General features: G+C 32.4%; 1 protein-coding gene across 4 annotated transcripts in view; it reads right to left on the bottom strand.

The window, feature by feature from the left end:
* CCSER1 (coiled-coil serine rich protein 1) overlaps positions 1–17,584 on the bottom strand; it is a 1,444,871-nt gene that overhangs the window by 64,864 nt on the left and 1,362,423 nt on the right. Inside the window, exon 12 of one of the 4 annotated variants that reach the window (XM_065545240.2) lies at positions 15,800–17,130. The exons of the other annotated variants lie outside the window; for them this stretch is intronic. Within the exon in view, the coding sequence (XP_065401312.1) occupies positions 17,003–17,130 (128 nt within the window). The 3' untranslated portion in view covers positions 15,800–17,002. Of the gene's footprint in view, positions 1–15,799; positions 17,131–17,584 lie in introns of those variants that run through there. 4 annotated transcript variants of the gene reach the window in all.

Below are 17,584 nucleotides of genomic sequence, written 5' to 3'. Positions count from 1 at the left end.
ATGATAAAAGGCCCAGTTCTCCAAGAAACTGTAACAATCCTTAATGTGTATGTGCCTAACAATAAAGCATCAAAATATGTGAAACAAAACCTGATAGAACTATGGGACAAAATAGATGAATCTGTTATCATAGTTGATTGTAACATCTGTCTAACAGAAATGTTCAAATCCAGCAGGTAGAAAATTGGTAAGGACGTTACTAAACTTAGTAGCAACACCAGTCAATTACATGTAATTGAATCTATACATTACTTCATCCAAAAACAGTAGATTATACATTCTTCTCAAGCTCATATGGAACATTCTCCAATATAAGCCATATTCTGGGCCATAAAACACACCTTAACAAATTAAAGATAATATAAATCATTCAATGTCTACTCTCAGAGTGAGTAAGTTCTAGAATTAAGCTAGAAATTAGCAACAGAAGGATAGTTTAAAAATCCCAAAATACTTGGAATTTAAACAACACACTCCTAAATAACACATGGGTGGAAAAAAAGAAAACTCAAGAGAAATTTAAAAAACATTTTGAACTAAATAAAAACAAAAATACTACTCATCAAAATTTGTGGGATGCAGAGAAAACATTGCTTAGTAGGACATTTATGGCATTGAATTCATATATTAGAAAAAAAGAAAAATCTAAAATTGATCATGTAAATCTCCACCAGAAACTAGAAAAAGAAGAGCAAATTAAATCCAAAATAGGCAGAAGTAAAGAAATAAAATTAGAGCCCAAATCAGTGAAATTGAAAACAGAAAATCAATAGAGAGCAATGAAATGAAAAGCTGACTTTATGTAAAATCAATAAAATTAATTAGCCTCTAGTTAGGCTGAGAATAAATGGGAGAATCACAGATTACCAAAATCAGAAATAGAATAGGGGGCATAATTACAGAACACATAAACATTACAATGATAATAAAGAAATATTAGACACAAGTCTGTGCCTACATATTTGATAACCTGGATGAAATGGATCAATTCCTTGAAAGACACAATCTGTCAAACCTCATACGAGAATAGATAATCTGAATATGCATAAATCTATTAAAGAATCAATAATAAATCAACTTCCAAAAAAAGACATGGGTTAACTGGTGAATTCTATCAAACTTTTAAGGTAGAAATTATACCAATTATCTTCAATCTCTTCCAGAAGAGGGAAGCAGAAGGAATGGTTCCTAACTCATTCTGTATATAAGGTCAGCATTACCCTACTATTAAATCCAGTCCAAGTAAACTACAGACCTACATCTCTCATAAACCTCAATGCAAATGTCCTTAACAAGCTATTAGTAAACAAGTATTAGTGAGAAGCTATTAGTAAATCAAACCTAGAAGGTAGACTATAAATGAGCATAGTAATATACAATAGATAAAAATAATTATACACCACATCAAGTAGGATTTATCCCAGTCATGCCAGATTGGTTCAACTTTTCATATTCAATTCAGATAATCCATCATACCAGGAGGAAAACAATTAAAATTACAAAATTATATCAATAGATGCAGAAAAAACATTTGACAATATTAAAAGTCCAGTCATGATACCAACACTCAGCAAACTAGGAGTAGGGGAACTTCCTGAACTTAACAAAGAACATGTACAATAAACCCTACAACTAAAACCATACTTAATGGAGATAAACTTTAAGTATTTTTTCTATGATAAAGAACAAGCTTAGAATCTCCCTACCACCACTGTTTTCAACATTGTACTGGAAGTCCTGCTAATGCAATAAAATAAGAAAATAAAATGAAAGTTATACAGACTGGGAGGGAAGAAACAAAACTGCTTTTGTTCACAGATAACATGATTATCTATGGAGAAAATCTAAAAAAATAACAAAAGAAGCCCTTCTGGATCTAATATGTAATGATAGTAAGGTTGTAAGATAGAAAACTGTTATAAAAAAGTCAATTGTTTTTACAAACCAGAAATAAACAAGTGGAATTTTAAATTAAAAACACATTACTATTTATATTAGCATCCACAAAAATTAGATACTTAGATATATTTCTACCAATTTATATACAAAATCCATAGGAAGAAAACAAAACTGTGGTGAATGATAGCAAGGAAAAACTAAATAAGTAGAGACTAATTCTATGTTTCACAGAATAGGAAGGCTCAAAAACTTTCAAGAACTCACCTTGTCCCAACTTGTTCTATAGATTTAATGCAATCTCAATCAAAATAACAGTAAGCTATTTTGCAGATATTGACAAATCAGTTATAAAATTTACATAGTAAGGTGAAATATACAGAAAAGCCAATTCAATATTGAAAAATGAACAAAGTTGGAAGACTGACATTATTCAACTTCAAGACTTACTGGAAAGCTATAGTAATAAATACAGTGTGGTATTGGGGAAAGAATAAACTAATTAATGGCGTGTGTAACAGAGAGCCCACCTAAGTAGATCCACTTAAATATAGTCAACTGATCTTTCGAAAAGGAGCAAAGGCAATACAATGAACCAAAAATAGACTTTTCAATGAATAACTGGACATCCACATGCAAAAACAAATAAATTTAGATATAGATTTTACATCCTTCACAAAAGTCAACTCAAAATGGATCAGAGATCTCAATGTATACACAAAGCTATAAAACCACTTGAAAATAACATAGGAGAAAACCTAGATTACCTTTGATATGGCAAGAACTTTTTAGATACACCAAAGGCACAATCTATAAAAGAAATAATTGATAAACTGGCCTTCATTAAAATTAAAAACTTTTACTCTACAAAAGATAGTATCAAGAGAATAAAAGAGAAGTCTCACATTGGGAAAAAACGTTCAATACGCATCTGATAAAGAGCTGGTTTTCAAAGTATACAGAGGGCTCTTAACATTAAACAATAAGAAAACAAGCAACTCAATTTAAAAATAGGCAGAGTACACAAAGCACAGATTTTAATGACAATGAAATAATTCTGCATCATATTACAGTGGTGAATACATTGCATTTTACGTTTGTTAAAATCTACAGTAGAATGTACAGGACCAAGCATGAACCCTAATGTAAACTATGAAATTTGAGTGATAAGGATTCATCAATGTAGGTTTGACTCCACAAATGTACCATTGTGATGTGGGATGTAGATAGTGGAGAAGACTGTACTTGTAGAGGAACCAATGATATATGGGAACTTCAGAGTTTTCACTCAATTTTGCTATGAGCATAAAAAAGATCTTAAAGAAGTATATCAAATTTTGAAAATGTGAAACAAAACATCTAGAAATTTGTAAGCTCTTATTAAAATAATTTTCAGAGACTTATTTTTCATCATGCATAGATTAAACATAAGCAATTCCAGACATTTTCTTTTGTCAAATCACATCAAAGCAAACTTAAAATTTTGCACATCATCAATCTGTGAATGGCCTTAAATAATCAGGATTCTAAGTAACAGCTCCAATGATACAATAAACTGTGCATTAATCAAACCTCTAATGATAGAATGAATAAGTTGGAAAGTAAAGATGTAGTAAGTAAAGAGAGGGTGGTACAGAAGTAGATGGTGATAGACTGATTACAGAAAGAATAAACCTTATAATTGATTCATATAAATCAGCAAACATCTTTCTGAGAAAGAAGGCAACATACTACAGACACTATTATTTAATTATGTCATAATTTCCTGATGAGTCTGACATATTCATAAAATCTATTTCCACATGCTGATTTAGGAAACCACTAGCAATACTATGGATGACCAATTTCAGCAAATATTTATTGAGTTTTACCATATGTAGCATATTTGAGATAAATTTTATTGAAATCCCGGTAAAATAGGAGCATTTAAAAACTCTTTTACAGAAAAGAGAGTATATATTAGAAAACATTAGCTAGAACATTAAAGATTATTAACTTTGGAAAATTTGGTAACTGAGGTAACAAGTAAAAGATAAGTTTAAGGTTCAGAAGGGAAAAATAACAACTATATAATGGAAAAAGATTAGTATTAAAGCATTTCAGAAAGATCTTTGTTTTGATAAGAAGATAATCTGAAAACACAAGCTATTAATCAAACACAAGTTAAAGAACATACTTAATATATAAGGAAAAGCATAGCACATGGACTCAATTATTCATGTTACCCAAACAAAAAAGAATGTGAATAAGATAAAGAGTTACGGCTAGAGATAAAGAAGTAAAAATGTCAAAGTTAACTAAAACAATTGGATGGTTCAAGCTGGAGAAGACAAAACTGAAAAAAAAAAAAAATTCTACAAATATAAACTAAACTAAAAGGACCTTTAGAAAGAAAATTGATCTGCTGTCATTCAGCTGCACTGACAGAACAAGGGTAAATGGGTTCAGGCTTCACTACGGAGAGTGTAGCAGTAGGAGACTGTCAATACAGTACAGGTTGTTTAAGCATTAGAATAAACTACACTAACAATTTATATACTATTCCTAGAGGGTTTGCATCAGCCTTCCCTGATTCGAGTTGCTGTTGCTCAGAACCAGAATAATGCACTTTTTAACTTCTCAATTTGTCTCCACAGCAGTTCCACGGAGGAAAAAATAATGATAGAATCTACGACACAGATGGCACTGAGATATTTTATATATATATATATATATAAAATATATACTAATATATATTATATTGACTGATCTATATATATTGTATATACTAATATATATATTATACACACACACACACATATATAACACTAAAATTTATGTTTGTGTAGGGATTGTTTGGGGCAGAGAGAAGGAGAAAGTGGAGAATGGAGACATGGCAGTCCTGCTGTTTGAAGTAGGTGTACCTCTCTATATTTGTAGTCTTGAATTTTTGATGACTTCCTCATTTTTTTCTAAGCCTGAGAGAGAGCCCCTCCAACTTCTTCCAGTGCTGAGGAGTTTTATTATTAATGTTGTTTTTTATTTTCTGATCGTGAAGAAAATATTTTATTTTTAACTGTTTCAGAACAAACCGATTCATAACTGGTACCTGCAAATGTGAAAAGCTTATAGATGCAGTCGAACTTTAAAAGCAGCTTAACTGTTTTTCAATTATCCAAAAAGCTGAGAACATTTACTTTCCCTTCTTCAATTATTTTAAGCTTAAAGTTAAGTATCAAATTTATTTAGTTTGGAGTATCTATGAAGTTCATCTTTTTGCTCTTTCCTCATACATACGAATGTCATTCACAAGGAAAGAATTTCCCTCATTAGAGTAAACAAGAAAATTTAAACATTTACTTTAGACTATTATCTTTCCTACATGATTGAATAGTGGTTGTACAAATTAATTTTATTGAGCAAATTGTGTTCAGTCCCTTTAAGAACAACGAAACATAATCAGTGTCTATGTGAATATAATCAATTCATCCTAACAGTATTGTGATGTAATGCTTTCTCTCATGCTTACATTCAAAAAGTAAAATTAAAGAATATAGAACCAGGAGACATCCTGTTTTTATTTTATGAGGAAAGGTATCAGCTCATCAAAGTTTTGTCTTTGATTTTTTAAATTTGATAGGATGAATACAAAGAAAAAACCATGCGGCTTTATGCAGAAAATATATACTCTGTACTCCCATATACGTTTATTGTTTATTGCTATGGGATGTGAAGTTTTATAATTCATTTTTTGTCATTATTTAGAAAAAGTTATCACACTTTACATGATGGCATATTACTAAGTACTCAAAAAATAATTTTGTACAAAATTCTGATGTGTTATTTAGTTTTGCTATGGTTCCTAAATACATATGACTTTAATGACTTCTAGAACAAATACAGAAAACCTTTTAAAGTATCAGGTCCTTTAGGCTTTAAAAGTTTCTTACCATTTTTGTGTGCTTTATCACTGAGTAACATGCTGTTTCCAATTTAAAAAATTGTCCAAAGCACTTTTTTGTAACTATCACTGGAATTCAATTCACATGAAAATTTTAATGTCTAAATGACATCTATAGCAGGCAACTACAATGTGCTAAATACTTTTTAAAATTGATTTTATTCTGTCTAGGTTCAAATGTATATAGTGAAGTACTACACAACGCTGTATGATGGTTAAAGCACGGAGTCCTGAATCTCGCTTATTATACCAGCTGTGTGACTTTGGAACAGTCACTTGACCTAAGCAAGTCTCAATTTCTTCATCTTTAGTAGGGGATAATTTTAGTAGTTCTTTCAGAGAGATGTTGTAAACTAATGTGTTCGATCCTTTTACTATAATACCTGATAGCTAGTAAATGCATAACGACTATTAACCATTTTTAGTGCTATAATTATTAACATATGCAATAATCAAATAGAACATAAATGAATTTAAAAATGGAGACATCACAAAGGTTAAACATAATTAGGAATTAAAAATAATATCCCACTAATATCAGGGATTCCAGTGATTAAGAACTGTCTCTCCATCTATTGTACTTAAGATCCCAGGACAAAATTCTGAAATCTTAGGAGTTCTAGGGCTCAGAGCAAGATACTTTTAAGACAGGAAGCAAAAGGACTATTTACAAATGTATATTAAAAAAACATAGGGAACTATAAGGGATAATGAAAAATCCTAAAGCTAGTAACAGTGGAGATTCTTTAATATTCTTTGATGAGAAGCGAGTGAGGCTTACCGGACTTGGTGACAAGACAAATTTTGTTGATAGGGTAGGGCTACATGACAGGAACTGAGACCTTTGGTCAAGGAAATAACAGAATGCTGTCTCAGATTGGATGCCAGAGCAATAAATTTTCCAAAATCACTCTCCTTGCTCCCTTAAATATCCTGCCCTTTTTCTTCTTAGTGGAAATCAATTAGAAGTCAGAGGGGAAGGAATTTCATTGATCAGTCAATATAATTCAAATTCCTAGGGAGCAAATCTGGGTAGAAAAAGTAGAGATTGGATCTACAGTGGCAAACAGACAGAATCCAATTTTGCATTTCTTATATTTGTCTGCCTATCTCTCTCTTTATCATGTACTGGTGAATGTTTGGCAGCTAAACATAATCTAAATACAAATTGAACTTCTGGAAATTATGAATATGTATAATTATTGGAAAAATTATTGGAAGTCAATAAATATTTCATGTATTCAAAAGTTTCCATAAAGTTTGCTTAGGCAAATATTAAAGTTTTGTGTTATGCATGAGTAGGTATAAATTTCTTATGGGAGTGTTTATTCTGAAAACTGTTCATTCTTTCACATTGAAATAATTGGTTTTTTGAAGGGATAAAGAGAAGAGAGGACAAAAGAGAAAGGCCAAGTTTAAGGAGGTACCAAGTATGCTTTTAGATTAATATGGTCTTGCTTACTTTGTAAGTATCCTGTAAGCATTGCTTGATTCCATGTTTTGTTTTTACCGTCATTACTTTTATGTCTTATTAAGTTAAAATTGAAACTTCATTACAGGATTCATGAGAAACACTTGTCTGTTGACTCAATTTTCCTTTTGAACATTCACTTCTCAGAAGATAAGCACTATCACATATTTTCACTGTTTCTTTTTATATTCGTTTCCACATTTCTATTTATTCTTAAAATTTTATTTCCTGATTTTAAAACTGATAAATATGTAAGAATAAACATAAATAGTTTCATAAATCAGTAGGCAATGCTTATAACCACATGTTCCCAAAAGACATCAAACTGCTAATAATGACATTGAGCAGAGTGAGAATACCTCCCAGTGGATGAAGATTTGGTTATTCTTGTTATTTTTCATTTTGTGAGATTTTATTCCCTCTTCCTCAACTCATCATTCTCACCCTCCAAAATTACCCTAGTTCTTTCAGCACATCTGGTTCTATGACTACCTGCTTCCCAGTACAAATAACTTGGTAGAAAACTCTAAGAATATTACTGAAAGTTTTTTTTTGTTAAATTAATAAAAATTTCACCAAATATCATACTTCATTAATGTCATAAATTAGTTAAATCAATATTCACAGCTTACATTATTAAAAATAAAATTCCTACCCAACTATGTAATATATAATAATTTATTTCAGATACAAATTATTTTGGTTATAAATTAGTTGTTAAAATTTGGGAGAATTTAATAATGATGTTAAAATCCTCTAGTCGATATTTTTAAGAAATATCCATTGTTCACTTAATTTATACTTATGTAACACAAAAGGAAATTATCTGTAGTAGAGTTTATAACAATCAACAAAATTTATAAAACAAAATATTTATAAAAGTCTAAATTTATCTGAAGAAAATGTGATTTAAGATAATAGTATTGATCTATATGGACAAATGGGAATAGAAGAATGTTTGATGTTGAATACAAGGATTCATTATTTCAGTCTTTCATTCATAATTTCATTTATTGATTGAGCAAATTTTCTTGAACTTTTACTATAAAATGTCCAAAGTAATTAGGATATTTAGAAATTATCCCACGTTTTATTCAGTCTTAAAGAGCTTAAAATTTAAAGAGATATGTCAATCACATATAAAATTGAATTAATATAGCTAAGAAATAATATAAGGCAATAACATGTTTTCACATAGCCTAATAATAGCAACAATAGCAATAATATCAGCAACAGCAGCAACACTTGTAGAATGTTTACATTTTCCAAATATTAGTTCATTTAATCTTCACAACAAACCCATGTGATATTGCTACTATTATTTCCAATTATGATAACTAAATACATAGCACAAAGATTTTTCATGAATTGCCCATGATAGAAAGCAAGTAAGCCTCATAGTGTGGTTTCTCATTGATATGACTTGGTTTTTAAGGAATGTGCAACAGAGTCTGGCTGAAAAAGTCCAAGAACATTAAAGTTAGATACACACTTAAAACCATTATAATTTAGGTGGGAAAGGAAGAGAGCAGAAAGAATTTAATTAGCAAAAGCAATGTGAGCAAAATGATAGAGACAGAAATGCACATAGCAGATGTAGGAGACTGTAACTGATTACGGAGTGTGCCTGGCAATTTGGAAAAAGGTATAAATAGGCCAATAGTTGTGGCTAATGAGAATTTATTTCAAATTTACATAAGTTTTAAAAAAGTGATGGAGTGTATGTTGTGGCTACCTTGAATGGAATATTAGCCTCATAAATTTAATCTTAATCCTAGAGATAATCTACAGTTACCGGAGGATTTTGAATAGGAAAGTAGCTTGAAAGAAGCATTCTTTATATGAATCAGAGTCTCAAGGGGAAAATGATTCATATATCTATTTGCAATTATTTTTTTCAGTTTTGCTTAGGCATATTCCTGCAAGAAACAGAGAAAGAAGCTGCATATCTTATACTAAGAACCATTCTAAAATTTCAATGTTGCAATAAAAACAACCATGATATAACTGAAAACCATGTGAATGAATAGTTTAAACTCATTATTTTAGTCACCTAAAAATTACTGATTGAGAAATGTAGAAATAATGAGCTTACAAAGAAGCTTATGATTTTTTTTTTCATTTTTCCTGACATACACACAGAACTCAACTGCATTAAATCAAAAAAGGGGTTTTCAAATTTAAGTCCCCAGCAATTTATTCTAAAGGCACTGCAATTTTTATATTTGATTATTTGACTTATCCTGGCTTATACCAATAATCATAGCCAGCCTTCTGCAAAATTGAGAAAAGAGCTATTTGTCTTCTAAACCTATTCTCATTCACTCTTCTTGCTCTTCTTTTATCCATATTTCAACTACCTTAATCAACTTCCATACTCTATCCCCCTACCCAATCAACTTCCATACTCTATCCCCCTCCCCTTTGGGAAGGATAAAGAAGAAACTCCAGCATTCTTCAGGAGGTTGGATAAAACACATTCCAAAGCTCCTTCCAAAATATATATGAGATTCTGTAATCATAGGAAAACTTATGGCTTGCTTTATACTGCAGAGATTGAGAGTCTAGTAACTGTAAGGTGGGAAGACATTTATTTAACTCATACACATTAATCGCATTTTCAGCCTTTTGCCACTAAAATTAGGTGGAAAGTTGAAACAAGGATAAAAATGGTATAAAATAATCCCTCTGCAAAAAATGGTAGAATTATTCAGGTTTCTGTTATACATTGCTTAAATAATCTAAATAATAACTTACTGCCCCTGCATTTATAATAATATATTTAAATGCATTAATCTTTGTATTCCTATTGCCTAATGTGCATGTAATAGGTAGATAACAATGCTTCTTGAATGAATCAATGATGAAAAATCAACACTGCAAAGATTATGCTTTGATATTTTATCAATGATTTCTTTATGGGATACCTCCACAAATGGCTATAAAAATAGAGTAAGATTAATCCTCTTGGAAAGCGTAACTTTTTTTTTTTTTTTTAATGAGACAAAGTTTCATTCTGTCATCCAGGCTGCTGTGCAGTGGTGTGATCTTGGCTCACTGAAACCTCCTCCTCCCAGACTCAAGTGATCCTCCCACCTCAGCCTCTCGGGTAGCTGGGGGACTATAGGTGCACGGCACCACACCCGTCTGATTGTCGTATTTTTTGTAGAGAATGTGTTTCTTCATGTTACCCAGGATGGTATCGAACTTCTGAGCTCAAGCACTCCTTCTGCCTCAGCCTCCCAAAGTGCTGGGATTATAGGCATGAGAGACCATGCCCAGCAGGAAAGTGTAACTTTTAATTGAAGACATGCTAACCATAAATATGTCTACTGATTATACATACTTTTGTTCTACAAATTACGTTGCCTTTTATCTAACTTTACTTACTTATTCTCAATCTAGAAAATATTCCAGTTAGTTTTAGCATATATATATATATATGTAAAATGACCTAATGATAGTGCAGATGAGATAATAATCAATTAGGTTTGGTCTGTATATAGTAACTACTCAGACTATATTTATAGCTAGATGAGTAATTCCAAACCATTAGAGAATTACAGAATTATCCATTTACATGGTATCATTTATAATGCCTCTTTTTCCAGTTAGAACTGCACCTACAATTTTATTGTTAAAGATAGTCAGAAAACAATAAAACTTTATTTTATAATTTACCAATGCAGGTAAAAATCCAAACTCTTCTTCAATATGAAGCCCAGTGATATCTTCACCTGATTCCCTAAGTTTTTATTTAAGCATTATAGGCAACTGAAAAGTTGGTTTATTCATTTTTGTCTTGACATTCTCCATTCTGCATAAGAACATTAATTATAGCATAGTGATAAGAAACTCCAATTGGCTATAATATGTCCTTGTTTGTAGGCCTGGAGCAGTGGCTCACACCTGTAATTCCAATACATTGGGAGACCGAGGTAGAAATATCCCTTGAGCACAAGAGTTGGAGATCAGCCTGGGCAATATAGTGAGACCTCATCTCTATTAAAAATCAAAACCGCCATCCAAATGCAATAGTAATAAGAGGCAGGTCATTAAGGAGGTGATTAGATTATGAGAGCAGAGATTTCACTGCAGGGATTAGTGCCCTTATGCAAGAGGTGTGTGGGCTCGTTACCCTCTTCTGCCATGTGAGAATGCAGCAAGAAGGCGTCATCTTAGAAGCAGAGAGCAAGTCCTTTCCCAACATTGAATTGTCTTGATCATGGACTCCCCAGCCTCCAGAACTGTGACAGTGAATTCTACTGCTTGTAAATTACCCAGTCTAAGGTATTGTGTTATAGTAGCAGGAATGGACTAAAACATAGAGTAACAATTTACTATCTGTAAGTTAAACACTTTCCCTTCTCATTGAATACTTACATTTCTAAGCTTTAGTAAGTTTGTGTTGTAATTTGGTATTTTCTTACATTATTATATTTGTTTATTAACCTTTAAACTCCAAAGACAAATAAAATTAAGAACTCACCACATTTAAACTATAAGATAGGCCACTTCTAGTGGTTTATAAAAACTTCAACTACTATATTCCTATAACATGCTTGGCATATTTTAGGCATAAGGAAAATTAACATTTTATATGATAAATACTGTCACATAGATCTTCTGAATGGAGAAATCCTCCAATTATTGAATTTTAAGCAATGTGCATAATGAAATATATGCTCAGTCTTTGGATTAAGACAGAATTTCCTTAAATTTTAAATGCTTCTTACAATATTGAAATTATTTTTGCCAATGTTTTGGTCTAATTACTACCTATATACATTAAATGTAAAATAGTCATCTTTTTAATATTTTGGGGGCCTCATAAAGTACCCAGTATATCTTCAATAAATAAGTATAAATTTTTATTGAATAAAATATTTTTAAGACAAATACAATTCTTGCCGGGTGCGGTGGCTCATGCCTGTAATCCCAGCACTTTGGGAGGCTGAGGCAGGTGGATCACTTGAGGTCGGGAGTGTGAGACCAGCCTGATCAACCTGGAGAAATTCTGTCTCTGCTAAAAACACAAAATTAGCCGGGTTTGGTGGCACATGCCTGTAAACCCAGCTACTCGGGAGACTGAGGCAGGAGAATCGCTTGAACCTGGGAGGCGGAGGTTGCGGTTAGCCGAGATTGCACCATTTCACTCCAGCCTGGGCAACCAGAGCGAAGCTCCATCTCAAAAAAAAAAAAAAAAAAAAAAAAATAGCAGAAAAATACAATTCTTTATAACAGACTACATTTCCTTTTTTTTCAGCATAAACTCATAATTGTATAGGTCAACAGTCCAGAAATGATAAAAAAAAAATTATAATGATTCAATGCTTAACAATCAGCTTGTGTAGAAAGTCAATAATGCACTTTTTACATAATTTTTAATATTTTTATTAGTGCCAGGGCAGTACTAATATCTGGAATGATATTAGTAATGATATTACTAATGTCTGGAATGAAACATACAATTAGTCCACTTATTCATTGTTAAAGTTTTGTTATTTTTGATAATATAACAGATGAGGATTGACTTTAATAAATTATCTGTAAAATCTTAAATCATGCATTAGTTATTAGGATAAAACTAAAATTTATTTTCCAATAATATTCATAAATTGTTTATAGCATTCATATACTATATAAACATAATCTAGATATTAAAAATTAAAATGTATTAACTGATTGATAGGCAAATCCTGACACATATTCACTAGTTTTTCTATTATTGAATATATGTTTTTTTTTTTTTTTTTGTATTTTTTAGTAGAGACGGGGTTTCACCGTGTTAGCCAGGATGGTCTCGATCTCCTGACCTCGTGATCCGCCCGTCTCGGCCTCCCAAAGTGCTGGGATTACAGGCTTGAGCCACCGCGCCCGGCCCGAATATATGTTTTTAATAAAAGCACATGCCTCTTTTGAGGCTCAAGGCCCTTTTATTAATCATTTTCTTTCTTCATTACCATTGAGATATAAATTGTTTCAGTGATTAATTTCAAGTAAGAATAATATTCAAGTATGGTAGCTCAATAATATTTGTAAAAAAGCATTTGCTTCATCAGATGCTTTTCATTTCTGACAAATCTGCACAAGTTTCAGTGTTCAGCACATATGGGTATAGTTCATAATGAGAAGAAATACTCCTGGGATATGAAAGTGCTTCAGGGAAAAGATGTAATATACATTCAGAAAGTAAATAAACTCCCTGTGTCTTCCCTCTGATGTGGATTTTAGTTCATATCTACAACTTATTCTGTCAATGCTAATGATCAGAACATTTTTCAGAGATTAGATAAAGGAGAGAACATATACAGACAATAACCCATTAACTTTCCTTAGATGGTCAAAACAAATCAAAGACTTCCTGAGAAGAGAGGAGAATAGCTTAGATCTATCCTGCAGCACTCAGTCTAATGAGCTGTTAAGTAGCTTGCCATAAAAGGTAGTCTCAGACACATGTAAAAAGGAAAAAGAAAAGGCAACTTGATTTCATACTAGTATTTATACAATAAATAGTGACCATGTTTTCCGACGGCTTTTACATGATTCCCAAGCTGTTACAACAAATAAGGTGAAGACAGTATAAGGAAAATTTGATAAGTAATAAATCAACCATTTAAACATGTGAAAGCAAACCAATTAAATTAATTTCCATTTAATGTAGTTCTCCCAAAATATGATTGAAAAACAACCGATAACATAGAAGTAACGTTTAATTTGGAATTCCTTCTTGCCCTACATGAGTCTTGTGGTAAACAAAATTACCCTCATGGCTACAGAAGGTAGAGAAGCAAATCAAAATATTAAAAACAAACAAAAAATACACACATAAATAAATGCCTCTCTATAATTCTCTGACTAAAAAATAAGTGCAGTCTATTTTAATTTCACTGTTATTGAAAGGATTCATTTAGAATTTTCCTTCATACATCTGAAACTAATCTGTGGGTATGCCAATGTCATTGACTACAATTCACTGCCAAGGGGGTAATTCACAGGAATGATTTGACCAAAATCTGTGCTATTAGCAAAGCACTGAGAAACAAAAGCACTGAGAAACAAAAGCATTGAGAAACAAAATTGGTCACATTTTAATTAGTAACAATATTTCTATTTCAGAATTTTGAAAAAAATGCACTTTGGATTGGTCCTCCCAATATGATCGATTAATTAAAACCTGCAATTCGGATGCGGTTTTTCTCTGTGTCCCAGAAGTCCTGAGATGTGTGTAGTATTTTATACCCAGATAAATTTCCACTCTGCATAACTTTCTATGAATGATGTACATATTAACATTGTATTATTTTTGTGGGAAAATTCTAAATCCTGAGCAAAGTAAACAGCACTGAAGAAAAAGCAGACCTTACACAGAAGAGAGTATTCAATAAGCATGGAGTGGGTTACTACACAATGAAGGACTAGTCTTTTACATCTAATGTTTATTATTTTACTTTATTCAACAAAAATATATTGTCTCTAATATGTGCCTATTATTGTGCTGGATATAGAAATATAAAATATATATCCATATGGCATATTTGTCATCAATAGAAACACCTTAACCTAGCATGTAGTCTCGAGGAAATGTATAGCAACATTACTCTTCTTTTGGAAATATGTCCCTTTTTTTGGAAAAAGGAATTTGCCAAAGTATTTACATTTTAAAATAATGCACTGTTTATTTGTGTGTTGCAAGGTGATTAGCTGTATGTTGATAATAGATTTGTTTATAGGAAGATAGAAATGAGAATAAATAACAAAACCGCATTTGACACGTTATATACCATCACTTTCTTAATTATAATTGGTTGATAATTTAGACATTAACAAGGCAACTACTATGGGCAAATACATTATATGAAAATACAGCAAATATATTACCACTTGGGTTGGGCGCGGTGGCTCACGCCTGTAATCCCAGCACTTTGAGAGGCCAAGGCGAGTGCGTTCCTTGAGGTCAGGAGTTTGAGACCTTCCTGGCCAACATGGTGAAACCCTTTCTCTAGTAATAATACAAAAATGTTAGCTGGGAGTGGTAGCGTGTGCCTGTAATTCTAGCTACTCAGGTGGCTGAGGCATGAGAATCGTTTAATCCTGGAAAGTGGAGGTTGCAGAGAGCCGAGATCGTGACATTGCACTCCAGCCTGGATGACAAAGTAACACTCTCTCAAAAACAAAGCAAAACAAAATAAATATATTAGCACTTGTAAAATAAGTTGCTTCTGTACCATGGAAGCAAGAATCTTTCCAGATTTACATGTCCATATCAATAGTTCTAGATGACTTCCCTCTTGCATTACCTGCAGAATTGAATTTCTATTTGCCTTTAGTTATTTATATATGTTAATCCTCATACTAAATATATACTTCATACTAAAAATACTTGAAATGACATATCTCCAGTTCTTTAATATTCTATCACAGTAGAAGGTATGAACCATTTATTGAATATAGATATAACAGTCACTGTTATATCTGTCTTTCTCCGTAATCTGAAATAACATCTTACTGCTATTTGATTTCCAAAATATTCCCATTTTTTTCTCCTTTCTATTTCTATTGCCATGTTAATGCCCAAGATACTTTTATTTCTTATTTGGCTATCACAATAGCCTTTATTGATCTCTTTCTCTTCAAATACTATATTTGAAGAGTGCATAGCATTGGTAACAAAATTGCTTAGTCCAAATACAGATGTGATCATATTGGTCATGCTCAGTGACCTTTAGAGACTTCTGCTATTGGTAGTGAAAGTAAAAATGTTTTAGCATAGCATTCAAGACACTTCAGATTCTGACACTAATCTGTATTTTCAACTTAATCTCAGAGCAAGTTCTTTGGCACATGTTCTACATGTTTCCCTTACAATAGATGACTCATTGTTCTTAAAATGCTATGCACTTCAAGACCCAGACGACTTTATTCAAATAAGTCCATCTTCCCAAAATATCATTTTCTCTTTAAACATCTGTTAATGTCTTACTCATAAAGAATAGCTCATGCATTAATACATTGCTTCCTTCTTCCATGTTCTTATTATACTTTATTTAACTCTGTTATGTCCATTGTCATTACTTCTTTTGATGAGATTAAAGTTGGGGCTGGTCAGTCTCAGAGCTGGCCTAATGACTGTGCATCAAAGGATAGTTTTCCTGAAGTTGAAACGAGAATAGGACAACTCCTTTTCAAGAGAGTATATGAACTGGGTCAAGCACGGTGGCCCATACCTGTAATCTCAGCACTCTGGGAGGCTGAGACGAGTGGATCACCTGACATCAGGAGTTCGAGATCACCCTGGCCAACATGGTGAAACCCTGCCTCTACTAAAAATACAAAAAAAAATTAGCTGGGCATGGTGGCAGGCACCTGTAATCCCAGCTGCTTGGCAGGAGAATCACTTAAACCCAGGAGGTGGAGGTTTCAGTGAGCTGAGATCGCACCATTGAACTCCAGCCTGGGCAACAGGAATGAAACTCCAGCTCAATAAATAAATAAATAATAGAGTATATGATCTGAAGAAAAGGGTGGATAGTATTGTCAACTAAAAGAATCAAACTCTGTAAAACATTTAAAGAGATTTATTCTGAGCCAAATATGCGTGACCATGGCCCATGACACAGCCCTCAGGAGGTCCTGAAAACATGTTCCCAAGGTGGTCAGGGTGCAGCTTGTTTTAGGAAGGCATAAGACTTCAATCAAATACTTTTAAGAAATACATTGGTTTGGTCCAGAAAGGCAGAATGACTTGAAGTAGGGGGCTTCCAGCTTGTAGGTAGATTTAAAAATTTTTCTGGTTGACAATTGTTTGAGTTTATCCAAAGACCTGGAATCAACAGAGAGGAATATTTGGGTTAAGATAAAGAATTGTGGAGACCAAAGTTTTATTGTGCAGAGGAAGCTTTTAGCTAGCAGGCTTCAGAGAGAACATGTTGTAAAATATTTTCTTATGGGACTTAAAAGGGTGCCTTACTCTTAGTTGATTATCTCCTGGATTTGGAAAGAAGAAAAAGGGAAAAGGAGATACTCTACAGAACATAGATTTTTCCCAAAGAACAAACTTTGCAGGGCTATTTCAAGATAGGAGAAGGAAATATATTTGGGATTAAAATATTTTGATTTATTTTATTCGTTATGTGATGTTATGCCAGAGAAGTATAATGAGGCATGTCTGACCCCCACTTCCCCTTGTGGCCTGAAACAGTCTCTTGGGTTAAATTTTAAAAGATCCCTATCTGAGGAGGAAGTCCACTTAGATGGTTGGCAGGGTGGGGCTTAGA

Source organism: Macaca fascicularis, chromosome 5 (genome assembly GCF_037993035.2).
Source record: "Macaca fascicularis isolate 582-1 chromosome 5, T2T-MFA8v1.1".
Classification (NCBI taxonomy): Eukaryota; Metazoa; Chordata; class Mammalia; order Primates; family Cercopithecidae; genus Macaca; species Macaca fascicularis.
The sequence above is the reverse complement of the archived record's forward strand: the minus strand, read 5'-3'. Positions and strand labels throughout refer to the sequence as shown.